The sequence below is a fragment of the Carcharhinus amblyrhynchos genome, chromosome 2 (assembly GCF_965287045.1).
Source record: "Carcharhinus amblyrhynchos chromosome 2, sCarAmb.v2.hapA, whole genome shotgun sequence".
In the NCBI taxonomy this organism is placed as follows: domain Eukaryota; kingdom Metazoa; phylum Chordata; class Chondrichthyes; order Carcharhiniformes; family Carcharhinidae; genus Carcharhinus; species Carcharhinus amblyrhynchos.
In genome coordinates, this window is record NC_137325.1 from 83,810,168 (window position 1) to 83,826,299 (window position 16,132).

Below are 16,132 nucleotides of genomic sequence, written 5' to 3' on the forward strand. Positions count from 1 at the left end.
AAGAAGTAAGGAAAGTTGAGAGACGGGGAGTTGGGGAAGTTTTCTAGATATTGTCAAAACAAGATCAAGCATTGCATAAAATTTATATTGTGGGAATTATAAAGGTTATTTGAGGCCTTCTGCTGAAAGAAGAGGCTCCAAGATGGTCAAACTATTTAACAATAATTACAGAGGACAATTAGAGAGGAGCTATTAAATTTATATTTAATTTTACGGATTGGCAGCTTTCTGCGGTGAACAGGTTGCCAATCCTGCTGCATCATCCTGGAATCTCCAAGAACTATAGATCAATCTCAAAGACATTGCTGCAAGTAACAAGGAGAAATAATATTAAGGAAGTAGTAGGTGTTTTTCATTTTCTTTGAATGTTTATTAGTTCTGAAATATTGGACATTGGGGATTAATTTAGTTTAACAGGATGAGGTGATTAAAAGGTAGAAGATTGTGTACTGTAACCTCCAATGATACATCCAACTAGAATTAGCAATCTGGTACAAATGGTTGTTTTTGTCTTATATCATTCTATCCTGTAATGTTTTATGATTTTAGTGCCTGTAAAGCTCCAGTTTTTAAATAGAAGCTTGGTTGTCCAGATCTGCGAAAACAGCAGTAAATGCTGTCCTTTATTTTCCTGCTCTCCATTTTGAAGTTTGATGGATGCAAAACAGAAGGCCCTTTGGAGCCTTGGAATGAATAAATTTAAAATCCCAATTAGAAATCCCATTTTTCAAATCTCTGGATTCAGGATTCCTTCACTGTCTTTTTGAAGTGTTGCAAAAATACCGAAGCTGTCTCAACTGCAATCGTGATAGAGCCCAAAAATTGAGGGGAAATGTCCATTCTAAAATTGATCTAACTCGAATTGATTCAAGTCTGGAAAGCCCATTAGAACATCCTCTAGCAGCACAGGCATAGAAGTAGACATTTCACCCCTGAGCACTTGCCATTCAGTCAGATAATAGCTGATCTATACATTAAAACCATCGAGTCACCTTTGTTTCCTATCTGTATCTACCCTGCGGAGGACAGAATTCCAGATTTTAACCATCCCATGTAAGACAAAATGCTTCTTGGTTTCATCCCTTGAACAGACTAGATCAAAACTTAAGATTGATTTCCACTCTTCTGGATTCCTGCACCAAAGAAATGGTTTCTCTGCACTGACCGTTCTGAATTTTCACACTACCTTCATTGCAGAGTTAATGTAAGCCTACTTGCGACATGAATAAATAAACTTTAAACTTTCTTTATCTTTTAAGCCCTATAATTTTGATCATCCCTCAACCTACAAAATTCAAGCCAGTGTCTAAAACTGAATGCCAGGCTCCGAATGAGACCTGGGATTTACATAACTGAAACATAATTTTTGCTTTCCAATTCCCTTGTGTTTTGGTTTACTTTTGTTCCTGTACAGTGGCTTTTAGCAAGTTATGAACATGGACATCTACATTGCTTTGCTCTTCCAAAGTGATTCTCCTCTCATGATTCAAAAGTCTGATTTGTCATTCTCAAATCCAAAGCAGATAACTGCAAACCTCCCCATATTGATCTCCATCTGCCGATGTTCCTTGTACCATCAGCTGTTATTCACACAACTTTGCGTCATTTGAAAACTTTGCCACAAAACGTATTCTTTCATCCAAGTCCTATATATATATAAAAAGCTGAAGCCCAGAACAAGTCCTTGGAGAACATCACATGCAAATTTTTCATGAGCCTGTGGAAGTGGATTTGGAAGTGATGGAAAGCACTGGAAAATTATTTTTCTTCCTTGGTGTGACCAGGCTGCTAGACAAGTTTCCGAAGGGTGGGCTTCCACTGGAGTCAGCAACCTGGGTGACACAGAGACAAGAAGGCAAAGGCAATTTTCAGACATTTATTGAATATATCTGTCATTGCATTAAATTTCACCTCCCCTCGTCACCAGCATCAAAAGCCTGGTCACACTTTGGAAGGAGCCTATTGGTGAGAGATCAGAACGCCATCAGGGGCTTCCCTCCACTCCGAGGCCTCTCATTGTCCTTGGCCTTGATGAACAACTCCATTTTGAGGCGCCTCCTGAGTCTTCCCATTTTTCAACAGAGCTCACCTCTCCCAGCAGAGAAACCAAATAGGCAGTACTGCAGGCTCTGCCACATCCTGATTCTGCCCACCATCTTTAATTGGCCCAGAAGTTCTTCTGTGCTTGTGCACCACTGAACCAAGTAAGGTTGGGACCCAGAAATGAATCCAAACACTCAAATATTTTATCAGTGCAGGCAGTTCCAGTCCATGTGTCATATACCACCAACCAGAAGAAACTCTCATTCCCCCTCTTACCACCTATATCCTAAAAAAAATTACTGATTCATGTCACAAGGTTACCCGTAACTCCTTGTGTTCCCATTTTTGCCATCTGTCAGCATTTTGTTATTGCAAATACCTTAATTTGAGTAAGTAGAGAACATTAATCAAAATGCAAACTATTCTTAGGCAGTGAAATATAAAAAAACTGTGATTTTTTGCAGTGTTGCCCTTTGCTATCAACATAGTTCTCTCCCACATCAATCCCTCTGCTTCTTGTTCATGAGACACAGATATGTATTTACAAACACTTTTATTTCTGATGGTCACATATGGTTTTTGTTGAAGAAACAGATTATTTACACTAAGCTAAAATACAAAAATATAATACAATTATTTTACATTGAGGTTGTGCTGAAGTACACATACATATTACATCATACACAACTCACACTTGATGGACAGAGCATTTTCCAGCAAACTGCCCCAAGTCAGCCAAAGGAGCACAGTTCTTCACATATTCTATTGGGTGTTGTTTAGGAAAAATGGAAAGCTATTTCCTTATCCAATCTCTTTCCTGCCCCGTAGGTCCTCACTTTTTAGCCACCTAGAAAGTTCCCTCACTCAGCTGGGAGGATGAGGCTGTTTGTGCTACTTTATGTCGAACAATCGGAGGAGCACATCTGCATTGCAGGAGTGTGTTCAAAATCATCATCCAAGTCCTGAAAACTGACCACTGCAAACTGCATAACTCAGCAGCATCTCTCAGAATTAGTAAATGTCACTTGGACAGAAAGAATCAAGTTAAAAACAGCGTATGTGATTCAAAGGTGGCTCCCCATGAATACTGTTACCTGATTCTCTACTGCCTCAACTGACAGGCTGCCTACAGAAAACAATCTACAGGACCTTTCCAAGGGAGCTTTTATATTGGAATATTACATCTGAAAAACAGTACGGTGCCCTTTTGTGTGAACTTTTCATTGTTTCTCCTCAAATCATTTTTCCTTGAAGAACCATTCTAATTTCACAGCAGTGTCTGTTCACTGATGGCTCAGCCTCTGTACTCTCTGGGAAAATGACAGCTCATTCGGCATTTGAGAAACAGACCAACTTGAAATTGAAAAACCCAGTATATGAAATAGGGAGATAACTGCTTTTGATTCTGGTAGTTTTTTTTTGAAAATGTGGTTTCAACACATTAGCATTCTTACGATGGTTTAGAAACTATTTATAACTCTGTAGTGGGATTATTAGTGGTTGCTGTGATTTCATGTAGGCCATTCTGAACAAAGCTATCACCAAAGTGTGATCTTTTGGTGTGCCTTTCATGTCCATGCAAACTATACTCCAGTGAATGTTAAAATCAATTTTATTGCTAAAATAAGCAAAGATATGGAAATATTGAGTGAGATGTTGACTTTGGGCAGTGAAATGGCACTAGCAGTTTGGCCACTCAATATGTAACCCCACCTGATTTCCCTTCCCACTGATGTCAATGTAGGATATGTACAAGGTGGCAATCTGCTTCTGCCAATTAACTACCCAGTGCTGAGAACTAAAATTTACCTCCTAAGTAATGTGCCGCTTTCCATTAAAACGTAACCCGAGCACAGAACAGCAGGGTATTAGTGGATAACTAATTATCCATAGCAAAAAGTACTCCAACTATGAAAGAAATGCTACATTAGAAAACAATTGTACATTTGTTGTTCAGTGGGAACATGAAAAAAGTGACTTCCCAACATATTTAAACAATGGAGTTATAAAATTTGATAGAATAACACCATTGTTTAGTTTAATCCAAGTGTAACTTAATTAACGTAAAGCCAGACAGACTAAAGAATTGCTTGAAAATTAGTCAGTACATACAGCCACCTGTAATAACAGGCATCATCTTTTGATTTGATAGGACATCATTCAATATACAAAGGTTTAAATCACTGCAGACACAGTTGCATACACAGGTGCATTCTTGCAAGTAGAAGTGGCCTCTGTCTGACCCCTGCCATTGGCTTCCGTAAGCTTCAGCTGTTTGGATGGCTGCTTGCATCTACTAGGTTTCTCCATTAACACCAGCAAAAAACACAATTATCTATAGAGTTTATCTCCATATGCATACAGAATATAAGCACATCTGGAACTCCAGCATTTACTTAATGAGAAATTTTATCAGTCTTTAAAGATGAAAAAAATCCAAATTGACTGAAGGGAGGAAATCACCCGATTTCAAACTATTAAATTAAAAATTAATTTAAAAATAACACTTGCTCAGTCAATTAATCCTGTTCTCCTAAATTCCGTCCAAAATAATGTTACCTTTTTATTGCATTATTCCTTACAGACAAATATCAGCCTTTTCTACAGTTCGTCAAGTGAAATCATCCTGAAGTGATTTGATACACGCAAAAATGAAGAAATTAACATCTAAAGTTCCTTAGTGAGATACGTTAATAGGAATGAAAGTCCTGTTCATTTTAAGATACAGAAAAAGAGAATCTCCATTTTCACTCCTTAACTAACAGCACTAATGTAGGAATACATGGCTCCGAAACATGTCATTTCTGGGAATGTGATACCATTATTTAAATAAGATTGAAGCGGACTTTGTTTCATTTTCCATTAAAAGAAGAATTTTACCCCCACTGTTACAAATATTCCCCAAGTCTTCTGAAATTCATGATATTTCACTAAACCATTAAAAGTAGGAAGTTTCCTTTTGCATCAAAACATAGCACAGTAAAATAACTCTATTTTGTCTTGTTCCATCTCTTTTATATTTACAAAGAGCTGAATTTCCTCTGTTCACTTATAAAAGGTACTTGCAAATGCTGATTTCTCTTTACAATGAATGGTGTTCCAATGAAAGCAAGAATGTAGATCTTTGGAGCATGCAAATGTCACAGATTGGTTCAGATGAGGAAGGCCTTTCAGCCCATCTTCCTGGCCTCAATCACCACTCCTAAAACCATATTCAACCAGGGATGTTTTCTGGCATCTATCCTGTCTTGTACAAAGCCTTCTTATTTCCGAAAGTAATTGTGTTCCTCTGCACTGCCTGAAGAGGCTGAATGGCCCATTTATCTTCCTTCAGCTCATAGGGAGCTTTTACTAATTGATGCTAATGACACAGTTTCATGAAGAAGGAGGTGCATACTGGGAAGTAACACATGGAGGTGATCACGCGCCTGCAAAGTTTTGTGTCCTTAGGTAGAAATTTGTGCAGGTCACACTAATCTCAATGTCCACTTCTAACATGCCTCCCATTGCACAACATGTGCTGGGAGTGTCATTTAGTAAAATTTACTCCAATTTAAAAGTAATTTAAAGCTTTACACTACGCTGTTTAATGACACTGCAGGAACCACACCAACATAAGAGGTAAAAATAAATAATTGAAGCTGCATTCAATGCAGCAGAAAGCTACTGCTGATACAGAACACTTTCTTTCAAATACACTTCTATCAGCTACACCTTCAAGTACAGATAAAAAGAAAAACTATAAACGCTGGAAAGCAGATGCTGTTCAATCAGCACATGGAAGAGAAAGATAGGTTAATATTTCATGATATGACTTTTTAAAATCTTAGAATGTGATTTCATTTGTGGAGGAGGGGGAAAGGCATGGTTTGGACTTATATTAAAATAATTCATTTTATCCCCTTTTCCATTTATATTTTCCTTCCTGCAAATGTTATATTTCTTTATGTTACAATGAGAAAATTAAATACCATACTGTTCCAATGTTGATCTGATCTGTACAATTCTAAGCCGACATTCGTCCATTCAAATTTGTACAAATATCTTGCAGTTTGATATCTGGTAGCATGCTGCCTAATGCTTTCATATAAAATTCCTGTATGAAATATTTAAAAACACTTATTAGCCCAGTTAAAACAAACAGATTACATACTGCACTATAATAGTGCACAGAGGATCTGATGTGAATGCTTTAAGCAGCATGTTAATAGAAGAAATTAAACTTCCTGTTTTGCTATGATGACATTCACAAATGGTCAAGTATCTGATGTAGTGAGTACTGATATTTTGATATCTTACGAGGTTTTCAAAAACAAACATTTCATTTGTTAAGTGAACAAAATCAAATGTTTGCTGATGTTAGTAATTTGGCATAATACTGAATATAATCTAACAGCATAAAACCCACAATGCTGACAGAAACCTTATAAAATTCAACAATCAAGCAGAAAATGACTTTGCAGCTACCGTGTTGTAATATATCACATGCTGAAGACACTGGCTTTGAAAAACCATTTGAAATTACAATTAACAAAGGAACTCTGCATACAAAGCAAGAATAGGATAAATTATTAGCCTAAATAGAGCAGAAGCTGCACATATTCACAGCAAAAGCTGCAAGTATTCACAGCAGATGGGCTCTGTACAAAATGCTGTTGACAGGGGTGGGATAGATATGTATGTGTGTGTGTGTGTGTGTGTGTGTGGGTGGGGAGGGGAAGGGCATGGGGGGGAAGGGCATGGGGTGGGTGGGGAGGGGGGGCATGACTTCCTGACTGAGCTAAATATACCTAGTTAACCATCTGCATCGTACATATGTTCAGTCAGTTATTTACAGTCTTGTAAGTTCCGACCGAAAATATTTAATGATTGTCTGTGTTCTCAAACACGGAACTTGAACTGGCCAATAATAACACAAACAGACAACAGAGATTATGTAAAACTAAACAGCAACACAGTCCACTTTCTAACTAGTTTGAAAAAATATAAAACAGATACGCTGATCTACAAGTTACAGCTGGCAGTGTCTTTGGAATGAAATGAAGTGGGCAACAGTTAATACAGCTGAACATTCCTGACTTCATACAAACAGAAGGTGCAACAAACTTGTGGAGGCACCACAGAAACATGCTCAGCTATTTGATCCATTTATTACGGCTTGCTTCCCAATCCTGCACCAATTACTTCTGAGCTCGGAGTTTCACTTTGCAGATGTTCAATCAAATCACTGAATAGGGCTGGCGAAAACACAAACACACAACATTCATTAAATGACGATCTCCTGTCTACAGGCACTGTTTCGTGTTTCTTTACTCGCCGTGAAATACACTTCTTTAATAGAAGGTAATAGTTCTCAGTTCTACCACAGCAGAACAGAACAACTGAATTCCAACTTTGCTGGAATTTCATTTCTGTGCTAAATCATTTCATGTGTAGTCGTTAATGTTTACATTTCAGATGGGTAAAAGACAGAAACGGAAGTTGGTAGAAATTAGTGCAGGCCTCATTTCCAATCCAGACTCAAGAGGGACGCTTAGCCAGTAGACCAGTCTGTTTAGCAATTGGCCACTCTAATAGTCATCATACATATTTAGGTCTGTGAAATAGGTGTTGGAAAACGACTTTGCATGAAGATGCGGATTGAAGTACTTATTTCGTTCCTCAAGGATCAAATTGTTTTTGTTGAAGGCCTGGAAAATAAAGACATTATTTATTAATGCTTCTAGAAATATTACCATTTTTAGTCTATTAGCCCTGCAACTTTTGGTGGCTTCAGCTTTAATTCATGAATTATTGCAGTGTTTATGACCAGAAATTCGTTTTCAGTCTTGGCTGAAGTAGATCTGGAAGGCAGCACCTTCTGCCCTCACTGTAAACACGAGATATTCTGTGGCTAACCTGGCACAGAAAAAATTCAGTTAGAAGTCTCACAACATTGGGTTAAAGTCCAACAGGTTTATTTGGTAGCAAATGCCACTAGCTTTCAGAGTGCTCACTGCTCCTTTGTCAGATGACATGCACGTGAAGGGAGGTGGTCAATGCAGTGCAGGGAGATGGTTTGGGGAAGGATAACCAGTCTGGGACAGGAAGGGACAGAGCGTGCAAACAAAAGAATGCATTAACAAATCAGGTCCAGATAAAGGCTAACATAAAGACACTTTACCTGAATGCACGTAGCATTCGAAACAAAGAGAATGAGTTGATGGCACAAATCAGTACAAATGGGTATGATCTAGTGGCCATTACAGAAACGTGGTTGCAGGGTGACCGGCACTGGGAACTGAATATCCAGGGGGATCAGACATTTCGGAAGGATAGACAGGAAGGAAAAGGAGGTGGGATAGCTCTGTTAATAAAGGATAACATCAGGGCGGTAGTGAGAGAATATATAGGCTCCAAGGAGCAAAATGTGGAATCAATGTGGGTGGAGATAAGGAATAGTAAGGGGAAAAAGTCACTGGTGGATAGGCCCCCAAATAACAACTTTGAGGTGGGGCGGGCTATAAACAAGCAAATAACAGATGCATGTAAAAACGGAACAACAATAATCATAGGCATTTTAACCTTCATATTGATTGGTCAGCTCAAGTCAGACGCGGTGGACTTGAGGAAGAGTTCTTAGAATGCTGTCGGGAACAGTATGTTACAGAACCTATGAGAAAGTGAGCTATCTTGGATCTGGTCCTGCGTAATGAGATAGGTAAAATTAATAATCTTCTTGTGAGGGACCCTCTTGGGATGAGTGATCACAATATGGTTGAATTTCTAATACAGGTGGAGGGTGAGAAAGTAGGGTCCCAAACCAGTGTCCTTTGCTTGAACAAAGGGGAGTACAATAGGATGAGGGCAGAGTTGGCTAATGTAGGCTGGGAGCGCAGACTAGTTGGTAGGACAGCTGAGGAACAGTGGAGGATTTTGAAGGAGATTTTTCTCAGTACTCAGCAAAAATATATTCCAGTGAAAAAGAAGGAATGTAAGAAAAAGGATAACCAGCCACGGATAACTAAGGAAATAAAGGAGAATATCAAATTAAAAACAAATGCATACAAAGTGGCCAAAATTAGTGGGGAACTAGAAGATTGGGAAAACTTTAAAAAACAACAAAGAACTACTAAGAAAGCGATAAAGAAAGGAAAGACAGATTATGAAACTAAACAAGCACAAAATATAAAAACTGATAGTAAAAGTTTTTACAAATATATAAAACGGAAAAGAGTGGCTAAAGTAAATGTTGGACCCTTAGAAGAAGAGAAGGGGAATGTAATAATGGAAAACAAGGAAATGGCCGAGGCCTTAAACAAGTTTTTTGTGTCAGTCTTCATGGGAGAGGACACAAATAGCGTACCTATAATTGATGGTCATGGGACTGTAGGGGGTGAGGACCTTAAAATGATTACTATTACTAAAGAGGCAGTGCTTGGTAGGCTAATGGGGCTAAAGGTAGACAAGTCCCTGGGTCCAGATGGAATGCATCCCAGGGTACTAAAAGAAACGGCAGAAGTAATAGCAGATGTGTTAGTTGTAATTTATCAAAATTCACTGGACTCTGGGGAGGTGCCAGCTGATTGGAAAACAGCTAATGTAACGCCACTGTTTAAAAAAGGGGGTAGACAAAAGGCATGTAACTACAGGCCAGTTAGCTTAACGTCCGTAGTTGGGAAAATGCTGGAATCTATCATTTAGAGAGAAATAGCAGGACACCTGGAAAAGAACGGTTCAATCAAACAGATGCAGCATGGATTCATGAAGGGAAAGTCATGTTTGATGAATTTACTGGATTTTTATGAAGATGTAGCAAGTGCGGTTGACAGAGGGGAACTGATTTACGTGGTGTTTTCAGATTTCCAGAAGGCGTTCGATAAGGTGCCTTACAAAAGGTTGCTGCATAACATTAAGGTACACAGAGTTGGGGGTAAAGTGTTAGCATGAATTGAGGATTGGCTATCTAACAGAAAGCAGAGAGTTGGAATAAATGGGTGCTTTTCCGGTTGGCAGTTGGTGACTTGTGGTGTGCCGCAGGGATCAGTGCTCGGACCTTAACTGTTTACCATATACATAGATGATCTGGAGGAGGGGACTGAGCGTAGGGTAACAAAGTTTGCAGATGACACAAAGATGAGCAGGAAAGCAAATTGTGTGGAGGACGCAGAAAGTCTGCAGAGAGATTTGGATAGGCTAAGTGAGTGGGCGAGGATCTGGCAGATGGAGTATAACATTAGCAAGTGTGAAGTTATCCACTTTTGAAGGAATAATTGTAAAATGGACTATTATTTAAACGGTGAAAAATTACAACATGCTACTGTGCAGAGGGACCTGGAGGTCCTTGTGCATGAATCACAAAAACTCAGTTTGCAGGTGCAGCAGGTGATCAAGAAGGCAAATGGAATGTTGGCCTTTATCGCGAGAGGGATGGAGTATAAAAGCAGGGAGATCTTGCTGCAATTGTACAAGGTACTGGTGAGGCCGCACCTAGAGTACTGTGCGCAATTTTGGTCCCCTTATTTGCGAAAGAATATATTAGCTTTGGAGGGAGTGCAGAGAAGGTTCACCAGGCTGATACCAGAGATGAGGAGGTTAGCTTATGAGGAGAGATTGAGTAGATTGGGCCTGTACTCGTTGGAGTTTAGAAGGCTGAGGGGGGATCTTATAGAGACATATAAGATAATGAAGGGGCTAGATAGGGTAGAAGCAGAGAGATTATTTCCACTTAGAATGGAAACAATAACCAGAGGGCACAGCCTCAAAATAAGGGGGAGTCAATTTAGAACAGAGTTGAGGAGGAACTTCTTCTCCCAGAGGGTAGTGAATCTTCAGAATTCTCTGCCCATTGAAGCAGTGGAGGCTACCTTGTTAAATGTGTTTAAGTCACGGATAGATAGATTTTTGACCAATAAGGGAATTAAGGGTTATGGGGAGCTGGTGGGTAAGTGGATCTGAACAATTATCAGATCAGCCATGATCTTATTGAATGGTGGGGCAGGCTCAAGGGGATAGATGGCCTACTCCTGCTCCTATTTCTTATTACGTTCTTATTTCAGTTCACAAACAGGGCATATAAAGACACAAACTCAATTTACAAACAAGTGGTAGGAATGCGAGTCTTAAAGGTATAGACAATGTGAATGGAGAGAGGGTTAAGCACAGGTTAAAGAGATGTGTATTGTCTCCAGCCAGGACAGTTGGTAAAATTTTCCAAACCGAGGCAAGTCATGGGGGTTATAGATAGTGTGACATGAACCCAAGGTCCTGGCTGAGGCTGTCCTCATGTGTGCTGATCTTAGCTATCAGTCTCTGTTCAGTGACTTTGCGCTGTCGTGTCAAGTCGCTGAGCAGAGACTGATAGCCAAGATCAAGATCTCTTTCAGGTCTTGCATAAATACTTCTGCAAATACCTCGAAAGGTACCTGTACAAGCTCAACTAGTCACTTCATTTTTCCTCATATTCACAGGAGGGAGGATTTATCTTTCACCATTTGAGAGATAATATGGGGGAGTATGTGGATCTCCTGCCAATATAGAACTTATCTGTTTTTCATCAAATTCATTTCAACGGGATGTAGACTGGATGATTCTATAACAGGTAGGCAATTGGTTCCACCACATTACCATTCAGGCAGTGAAGTTAAAAGTTACCAGCATGGTATTATAGAGGACCAATTTAGACATAAGCTGAAACAAGCTTCTTGAAGGGGAAATGATGTAAGCTTTTGGTGCAGACGTCAGGTTCTACAAAATGGTTAGGCCAATTCCTAATCAAACAATTTTCATAATCAGGGTGAAATTCATATTTTAGGGACAATTTCCTCTTCTGCTTCATAATAACTTACCCACTAACAAAGTTAAAGCAACATAGCTCCATTCAGGCAATTTCTCAGGTTACAATTAGTTTGTGCCTTATTAATTATGGAGAAAAACAAGTATTTTCCAAATTTTGTTCACAATGGTTTTCATTCAGAATTTTCTGACAAATTTATGTATTCCAGCTGTTCTATCCAACATTTTTCAATTATCTTTAATTATTATTCCCAGGTCTTAACAGCAAAATATTGGCGAATTGGTAACTTGCACACACTGTGAATTGTACCATTCGTTGCTTAGCTGTGTGTTTGGTGACTGAATGTTAAACATTAGAAGACAGTAATAAATGAACATTATGATTCCAAGTTGGAACATCTCACCTTAATAGCTTCCACCGAATCATATTTATCGAGTTTATTGACATGGTTTGTGATGCTAGTATTGAGGGGAACTGCAGAAATTGGATGGATGACAGTGGCATCATGGGACTGCCGTTGGTATCGCTGGCAGTAGGTATATACAAGCAATGTTAAAAGACAGCCCAGGATGGAGCAGCTCAATCCCACTGCAATCATGTGGAACATGTTGAATTCTGCAAAACATTTGGGAAACAGTGAGATAAATACTCATTAATTAAGTTTGAACTTGTTTAAGAAGTTTCTTGAAATGCAGAAATCAGCACTTACCACCACATCTTCTCTCTCCTGAGCTGGACTTGGCAATCTGCACTTCTAAGGGAAGAAATTAAAATTCAATTGCTTAGATTATCTAAAATGCTCATTTGAAAATTCAAATAAAGAGAGCACTTCAAAGCTTTGTCAAGAAGCTCCCTTGATATGTTTATCAATTTGAGCCACTGTTGCCAAGATTCAATCCCCAACCTGTGTTCAGCCTTCTGATTCCAATTGGGCAGTTGAGGGATGGAAACCTGATCTCAATATGTTGAATTATGGAGTGGATTATTTCATTGAATTCTTACAGTGTAGAAGGAATCCATTTGGTCCATCGAGCCTGCACCAACAACAATTCCACCCAGGCCCCAACCCAGTAACCCCAAGTATTTACCTTGCCAATTCCCCTGACACTAAGGGGCAATTTAGCATGGCCAATCAACCTAACCTGCATATCTTTGGACTGAGAGAGGAAACGGAGCACCCATAGGAAACCCACACAAATATAAGGAAAACATGCAAACTCCACCCAAGTCACCCAAGGCCAGAATCAAACCCGGGTCTCCGGAGCACAGGTAGCAGTGCAATCCACTGTGCCCCCCCACTCTCATTTGTCAGGATCCCCACTCATACTTGCTAACCCATAGCATCTCTTAGAAATAAAGAACTTGATGTATATAGCATCTTTCACAACTTGACGATGTAACAAAATATTTTACAGCCAGTGAGGTCCTTTTGAAAGATAGTCACGTTGCAAACTAGGGGACCATGGCAGCCAATTTTCACACAGCAAAATACCTCAACCATTATTCTTCTTGGCTGTATCACAACTTGGAATGGCTCCTGCTCAGCCTAAGACCGCAAGGAACTACAAAAGGTTATAAATGTAGCCCAATCCATCACGCAAACCAGCCTCTCATCCATTGACTCTGTCTACACTTCCCACTGCCGCATGATTAAGGACCCCATGCATCCCAGACATTCTCTCTTCCAACTTCTTCCTTCAGCAAAAACAGTCTGAGGTCACGTCCCAACCGACTCAAGAACAGCTTCTTCCCTGTTACTGTCAGACTTTTGAATGGGTTTACCTTGCATTAAGTTGATCTTTCTCTACACCCTAGCTATGACTGCACTCTCTCATTTCCTTCTCTATGAACGGTATGTTTTGTCTGTATAGCACGCAAGGAACAATACTTCTCACTGTATGTTAATACATGTGACAAAATAAATCAAATCAAAATCAACAGGATAATAACAACATAATTTATTTTAGTGATGTTGGTTAAGGGATAATTATTGGTCAAGACACTAGAAAAGCTCCCCTGCTCATCTTCGGATGTTATACTGGGACCTATTACATCAAGAAGTGTGTATATGTAGAGACTGGGAGATGACAAGTTTGAGCTTGGCCATGGTAGACTGCTGCCTCACAGTGCCAAGGACTTGGGATTGACTCTGACCTTGGGTGACTGAGTGGAGTTTGCATGTTCTCCCCACATCTGTATGGGTTTCCTCCAAGTGTTCCAGTTTCCTCGCACGATCCAACGATTTATTTTATTTATTTATTAGTGCCACAAGTAGTTTTATATTAACACTGCAATGAAGGTACTATGAAAATCCCCTAGGATGTGCAGGTTAGGTAGATTGGTCGTGTCAAATTTCTCCTTAGCGTCCCAAGTTGTGTAGGTTAAGGGGATTGGCTGTGTAGATGTGCACAGTTGCAGGGGTTGGGCCTGGATGAGATTCTCTTTCGGAGAGTCGGTGGAGACTAAATGGGCAGAATGGCCTTCTTCTGCATTGTAGGGATTCTATGGTTTACTCTTAAAGGAACTTGCATTTTTAACATTGACAATGGTGGAAGGGAGAAAATCAATGGGTAATGCTGCTAGGAAAACAAAACTTGCCAAGGAACCCAAAATTAAGTTAACATTAAATTTAATCTCCTTTGGTTTTCATTTCTTTAATGCACGTTTACTGATAAATTGTCATCATGCATCAAAAAGACTAACATAACTAATATCATATATGAGTTTTTATGTGACTACATGAGAAGGGATTTATTTTGTCATTGCCCATTGATTTGTTGATGTGGTTAAATTACTTTTAATATTACATAAAGATAGTCAACTACAGTGGAAATATAAATTGATATACAACAAATGAAGTAGAAAATTACTGCTCATAAACAGGCTGTTTGAATTGGCATTTGTCAAACTACGCTCAATCCGAGCCAAGAAAAGGCATGCTTCCACAAGGAATGTGCTTGTATTAGCTTTGAACAGATGTGGGTTTCACTGCAGTCACGTGAGAGTTTTGATTTTCATGATCAGCAGCATTTCATGCAGTTAATTCCAGCGATTATAGAGATATCCCTGCTCTGTTAGTGGTCTTGTTTGAAACAAAGGATAGCTTGCCAGATTTAACTGGCGATGATGTTATCATATGTAGGCAATGGAGAATAACCAATTCACTGCTAGCTTCTATTTTCTAACAATCTTTGTGCATAATTGCTTTTGTTTATTGTTTTTCCTCCCTCATTCTTCCGGCATTTTTCTCCTCAGAATTTCAAACTAAATGTCATCCTCTAGCTATGATGGAAAACAAACAGATTATCTATTCCCAAGTTTCTGCCTCTGTTTTTTCTGAAAGTATAAAACCCTAATGTTTCACCTTTTCAATCATTGTCAGTCATACATTCGTTGTGAGCATGAGTGTTGGTGGGCTATTTTGTATTTGTGGAATATTTCAGCCAAGTATACTGCATGCATATTGCTTACAAAATGGCCAGTGAAGCACGATATTCATCTTCATATCTACATAAACTGATATTTATACACAGAGGTTTTGCATGTCTGCGGTAAAATTATCCACACAACACAATGTGTATTCATGTATACGGCATAATAGTTCTGCTTGTAGTACACAAAACAGGCAAGCTTTTCCCAATTCTGCTCTTAACTCGGGGAGGAGGGTTGGGGGGGGGGGGTGGTAATTTGCGTGTGTGTGTGTGTGTGTGTGTGTGTGGGTGGTGGTGGTACGTGGGAGTTTGGGTACTGAACCCTAATGCCATTCTTTACCCAGATTTAGTTAAATGCCAAATTTTAAAGAAAGCTTCAATTTTTAAAAAAAATATATTTTCAGTTTGAGGAAAATGCTGTCAAGTGTGCATTAATAGCTAAACCTAGTTGATTGAATTTAAAAAGAAAATAACTTTCAGGACATGAATGTCACTGGCAAAGCTGGCATTTAAGGTCCATTCTTGTTACCTTAAGATGATGATACTGGACTCTTTCGTTGAACACCTTATCGAGCCTCTATGAAATATTCAGGCACAGACTGACAAGAAATTTAAAATGAAATGTTGGATCTACTCAACAGGTCAGGCAGTGTTAATGGAGAGAAATAGAGTTTAAGTTTTAGGGCAATGATGACCTGAGCAGATAACTCCTTGATCTTTTGCATACCTAACCTAAACTTCATGAAAACTATAGTCACTGTTCCCTGAATGTTCCTGACAGAAGACTGACCAACTTGACCCACCTTAGGGAAGGAGACCAAGGAAAGGTAACTACAGACCAATTAGCTTAACTTCTGTCATTGGAAAAATGTTAAGAGTCCAT

The 16,132-nt window shown here is 39.2% G+C and overlaps 1 protein-coding gene across 1 annotated transcript in view; it reads right to left on the minus strand.

Moving 5' to 3' along the window:
* Positions 1-6,809: 6,809 nt before the first annotated feature.
* The window catches only part of sema5a (sema domain, seven thrombospondin repeats (type 1 and type 1-like), transmembrane domain (TM) and short cytoplasmic domain, (semaphorin) 5A), a 179,986-nt gene continuing 170,663 nt past the window's right edge, over positions 6,810-16,132 (minus strand). Inside the window, exons 20-22 of the mRNA XM_080208270.1 lie at positions 12,528-12,572; positions 12,222-12,433; positions 6,810-7,733 (exon numbers count right to left, since the gene is read on the minus strand). Of these exons, the coding sequence (XP_080064396.1) occupies positions 7,614-7,733; positions 12,222-12,433; positions 12,528-12,572 (377 nt within the window). The 3' untranslated portion in view covers positions 6,810-7,613. The remainder of the gene's footprint in view (positions 7,734-12,221; positions 12,434-12,527; positions 12,573-16,132) is intronic.